This window comes from Sparus aurata, chromosome 9 (assembly GCF_900880675.1).
Source record: "Sparus aurata chromosome 9, fSpaAur1.1, whole genome shotgun sequence".
Lineage (NCBI taxonomy): Eukaryota > Metazoa > Chordata > Actinopteri > Spariformes > Sparidae > Sparus > Sparus aurata.
The window spans coordinates 27,035,231-27,039,819 of record NC_044195.1 but is presented as its reverse complement, the minus strand read 5'-3'; the positions used below and the strand labels follow the sequence as shown (position 1 = coordinate 27,039,819).

The 4,589-nt window shown below is 40.4% G+C and overlaps 1 protein-coding gene across 1 annotated transcript; it reads left to right on the top strand.

Annotated features, from left to right (window-relative positions):
* Positions 1-506: 506 nt before the first annotated feature.
* On the top strand, positions 507-4,320 carry fev (FEV transcription factor, ETS family member). Its single transcript, XM_030427507.1, has 3 exons — positions 507-555; positions 1,142-1,213; positions 2,685-4,320. Exons 1-3 carry the CDS (start codon positions 507-509, stop codon positions 3,224-3,226), a joined length of 663 nt encoding a protein of 220 aa, XP_030283367.1. The 3' UTR covers positions 3,227-4,320.
* Positions 4,321-4,589: the final 269 nt, after the last annotated feature.

The following is a 4,589-nucleotide window of genomic DNA, read 5'->3' as shown; positions in this document are numbered from 1 at the left end:
ATGAAATGTTCTTGTTTTCTCGTGCGCACTGGAGCGCGTTCTTCAAGGTAAATATTCCGTCCCCACCCCACCGCCCCGCCACCCAACATGAAATAGGTCTTTGTTGTTTGCCCAGAGGTAAAGAGGCGGAAAAGTGAGGAGGATCTGAACTGGTTTCCATGTCAAACACTTCAATTCACCATAGAAACTCAGATCTTAACGGGGAAACTTTATTAAACTGTGATGGCGGATTGATAAGGGCCGAATTTCTATCGGCCTCTTTTTATTGTGGGCACCAGGCGGGCTGACAGAGGTAAATTGCTCTTTTAATTAAAGCAATGCACCAGGGGAAATTGCTGTCTGAATATTGTCTCGGAGATGGGGGCCAGTGACAGTTGCCTGGAAACTTCAATCTGTCCACCCGCATTTATTCCAGATCACAGTTATGAGATAAAGTTTAATAAAAATCTTTTCCCCTCCGCCACCAACGAAATGAAATCCAACCCTTTTCTGAACAACTGAACACAATGAGACAGGACTGCGGAGGAAACCTCATGTTCAACATGTATCTCTCAGGTTCGTCGTTTACGGTCCCGTGGAAGAATTAAGAGAAAATAAAGCTGCTCTGGTTCTTTTTGGGGTTCTCCGGTGTCGCCGGTGCCCGTGGTGCTCCGCTTCCAGGGCGCAGCATTGTTCAGCCTTTTCAATCTGAAAGCCCGTCTGCTCTTTTGTCGGAAATCGGAAATCCTTTTTCCTGGACGCGTTTCCTGGCTTCTCCGACAGAGGAGACCGCGAAAAAGACGACACGCTCCTTCCATTAGACTGCGACTGGACGACGACACAATTAGGATTTTTAATCATTTTTCGGCTTTTTCTTAGATTTAGCTAATTTAATTTTTGACGTTTTATTTCAGTCTCAGTCTCACACACGGGTCCGACATCTTAAAGCGTTTCCTCTGAAACATTAAATCTGTCTGATTTCATTTATTTTCCAACTTGTTCTTCCTGTGAAATATTTTTGGGGCATTTGCGTAATTCTTTAACCAGCTGAATAAGATTAGAACAGAAGCCTAAATGGGTCATTTTTCAGAGAAAAGGCCTGCGCGTTAATACGACGGAGAGGCGGCTGATGGTTCTGACTGTGTGTCTGTTTTCATTTCAGATCCAACAGAGAATCTGTTGAAGGAAAGCAAAGGAACAACCTGGGGTCCAATAAACACGGGAGTGCAGAAAGGTAAGAACTGAAAATGACTCCAGGATACATCATAAATATTGTTATCAGGCTCTGTTATTAAATATAATTCATCTTATTGTGATAAGAGAGAAGTCTGAGAAGACGCCAGCACAATATTTGGAAACACTGGTCATGAAATAACAAATAATACATAAAAAATAATGTGATTTTTTTTGGCTGTAACGAATCTGACTTGGAAAAAAAAAAGAAATTCGAAGAATAAAATGTCAATGCACAATGAATATAGACCCATTCAATATTACTCTAGCAGGATTAAATTGCAAAAGGCTCATTTCATGTAATTCGTGCATCAGTTTGAGGTCTTTTGTGACGTAATCGATACAGAAAACGTTAATTTAAACTCTCAGTTTGAATTAAATCACTTCTTATCTTTTTGTTTCTGTTCAGTCCTAAAAAACAAACAAAAAAAATACCTGCTGCTCTTCTTACTTAATCTCCTGTCCTGTTCATGTAGACGTGTTTTATCGTGATGTCTTTTTTTGCGTTTTTAATGCACATACACATTTCTGTATTTTCTACTCTATTCTTTTAGGTTTCTCGACACAGATGTATATTTTTTTTAATTAATGGACGTTATTATATCCTTCGCGACCCCCCAAAATGATTTATATCATGATTCATTTCATCCATTTGGTTCAAAACTGTCTCTTAAATTGAGGCAATTGTTAAATATTCAAAGAGAATTAATACAGATATACATGAGAGTCCGTCCACGGCTCTTAGTCGGTGATTTAATCAAACTGTGGAATGCTAAAAGACTTAACAGACATTAACACCTGTCGCAGTCACTCAATAAAATAAATCAGTTTATGATGTTTGTAAAAGTCAAAAATATAAATTATGAGGCTAGCGGATAAAAAATATCCGACAAACATTTATTCCAAATTAAGACACAAATGACCTTTAGACTCATATTTTATTTTGAAGGGACATTATGGATTCATATATTTAGGAAAACCAGGATAAAAAAAATACAAAATAAATACCTTCGTATGATTTATGGCAGAAAATAAATAAATGTTTTCGAGATTATTGAAACATGCAATTTCATAAAAAAAAAGTCACATATCTAAATTGTATTTTTCTTTTATGCGAACAAAAACAATGTCAAACATTTCATTTGACTTTTATTTATTTTATCCGTGCACACGCTTGAATGCACCCGTATCCCAATATCACTCATTTTGATTAGTAAATAAAATGTGTCTAAATGTGTTTCCCCCCCTTTAGTCTGCAGTTTTGTGCTTTATCTGTAAAATGTTGACTGACAATATTTTAGCCGATTAATTAATTGAATCAGCCCAAAACAACTGCAGGAGATGATTTGATTATGATCATCAGATGGTTTCACGGAAGATTCCAACAGTATTTCAACAAGGCCAACCTATCGCTGCTCAGCTCGCATTATTTTGAAATAAAAACCACTTGTCATTGTCTCCTCTCCGCACAGGCAGCGGGCAGATCCAGCTGTGGCAGTTCCTGCTGGAGCTCCTCTCCGACAGCACCAACATGTCGTGCATCGCCTGGGAGGGAACCAACGGCGAGTTCAAGCTCATCGACCCGGACGAGGTGGCTCGGCGCTGGGGGGAGCGCAAAAGCAAACCCAACATGAACTACGACAAGCTGAGCAGGGCGCTGCGCTACTACTACGACAAGAACATCATGACCAAAGTCCACGGCAAGCGCTACGCCTACAAGTTCGATTTCCACGGCCTGGCGCAGGTGTGCCAGCCGTCCACCACGGAGCAGGCCATCTACAAGTTTCAGGGGAACTTCTCACCGATTCCATTCTCCGGGATTTCCAAACTGAACCTCGTGGGTCCCGGCGTTGGGCCGTCGGGTTTCTCCTACTGGCCCGGGTCACCTCCGGCGGCCCTGTACCACAGCCACAACCTGCAGCCTCCAGGGCCGTTTGGCACCGTGTCTCCATCCCACATCAGCTGTGTCAACAACATCAACAGTCTGAGTAACATCAACAGCCATTACAACTGACTCTTAATGCACCTTTTAGACACTCTGGAGGGAAGTAGACACTCGCAGAGCGAGGAGAAATGATAAAGAGCACCGAACGGTTTGTTTTGGTAACTTGGAGGGGAAATTACTGGATTAATTCGGTTTTTAAAAATGTTTTAGACACACAACAGCGTAATTATCAAGATGTAGTCATGTAGACGACAACTGTGCGTGAGGAGACGTCTAGGAAAGTTAGACAATAGGGATTTATCCCTTTTAACGTTCAAGTAAAGGTAGCAAACATGAAATCCATCAAGAGGCGCGTTTAAAATTTGACGCATTATGATTTCAACCAATTACGATTACAATTTCAACATTTGCGCACTAAGGTTTGAACCTTTACGCGCGGCATTTGGATAATTACGAGTCAAGATTTAAACCCATAATGACTCAAAATATGGAATTCCCTCTTTTCAGCCAAAATCTGTGAAATACTATTTTTTTCCGTGTGAGTTTTTCGAAATGAACAACCTTAAAAAAACATAATTCTGAGAAAAGATAAAGAAATACAGATAGTCTGTTTTATACCCATCACGTTCTGTTCCTTCGCTGTATCTCATCCTCCTCTCTTGAGTTATGTGATTGTTTTTTTTACGCACAGGTGCGTTTTAATTCCACCAACCGGCAGCAAAACACCAATTATTACTGGACTGTTGGCGCCATCTCGTGGTGTGGGAACAGCCTGGTGCCTGTCGGACGTGATTTCTTTCATTTATTAAACGTCACCACTTGAAAATAATTGTCACTTTAATCAGTTTGCTTAGAAATCATATTACGTAAGCACGCCCTTTGAAGAATATCAAACGTGACCCACTTGCAATAAAAATGAAAGCAGTCCAGACTGACGTGCGGGGTTATGATTTGTGTAACGTGAATAGTGACAGAAACTGTGAACTCATGACCTTTCTCTGTAAATACTGTATTGTAGACACACGCTCAGGCTGTCGCTGCTTTCTAGTGATGTTGGGGTGAATAACTCCGCATTCATTCATTCACGCAGCTTCATAGACTGTAGCTAAAACAACTGTACCAATGAAAAACAAATGAAGTGAATAAAAACAGATTGTTATCAATTTGTCGGTGTGTCTTTGTTATTGCTTTAGTTAAAAACAAAAACAGGTCACATTTAACCTGCTGCTTTGCTGCCCATGCTCACACTATTTCACAAAATGCACATTTTAATAAGGTTAATATTTGCACCTTCAGGGGTACATAGGCATGTTACTGAAACTGTGCCCTCTTTTGTACACCTGGTGTACCCTTAACATTGGGTGTCTAATTGTACCCTTATGGTTTGTACCACAGACTGCACCCTTAATTTAAGGGGACAACATTTGACACA

Excerpts from the sequence above, each read along its gene's own strand:
- fev (XM_030427507.1), top strand. The coding sequence starts at position 507 with ATGAGACAGGACTGCGGAGGAAACCTCATGTTCAACATGTATCTCTCA. Across the intron at positions 556-1,141 it reads GTTCAACATGTATCTCTCAG|ATCCAACAGAGAATCTGTTG; the intron begins GTTCGTCGTTTA and ends TTTTCATTTCAG. Across the intron at positions 1,214-2,684 it reads AAACACGGGAGTGCAGAAAG|GCAGCGGGCAGATCCAGCTG; the intron begins GTAAGAACTGAA and ends CTCTCCGCACAG.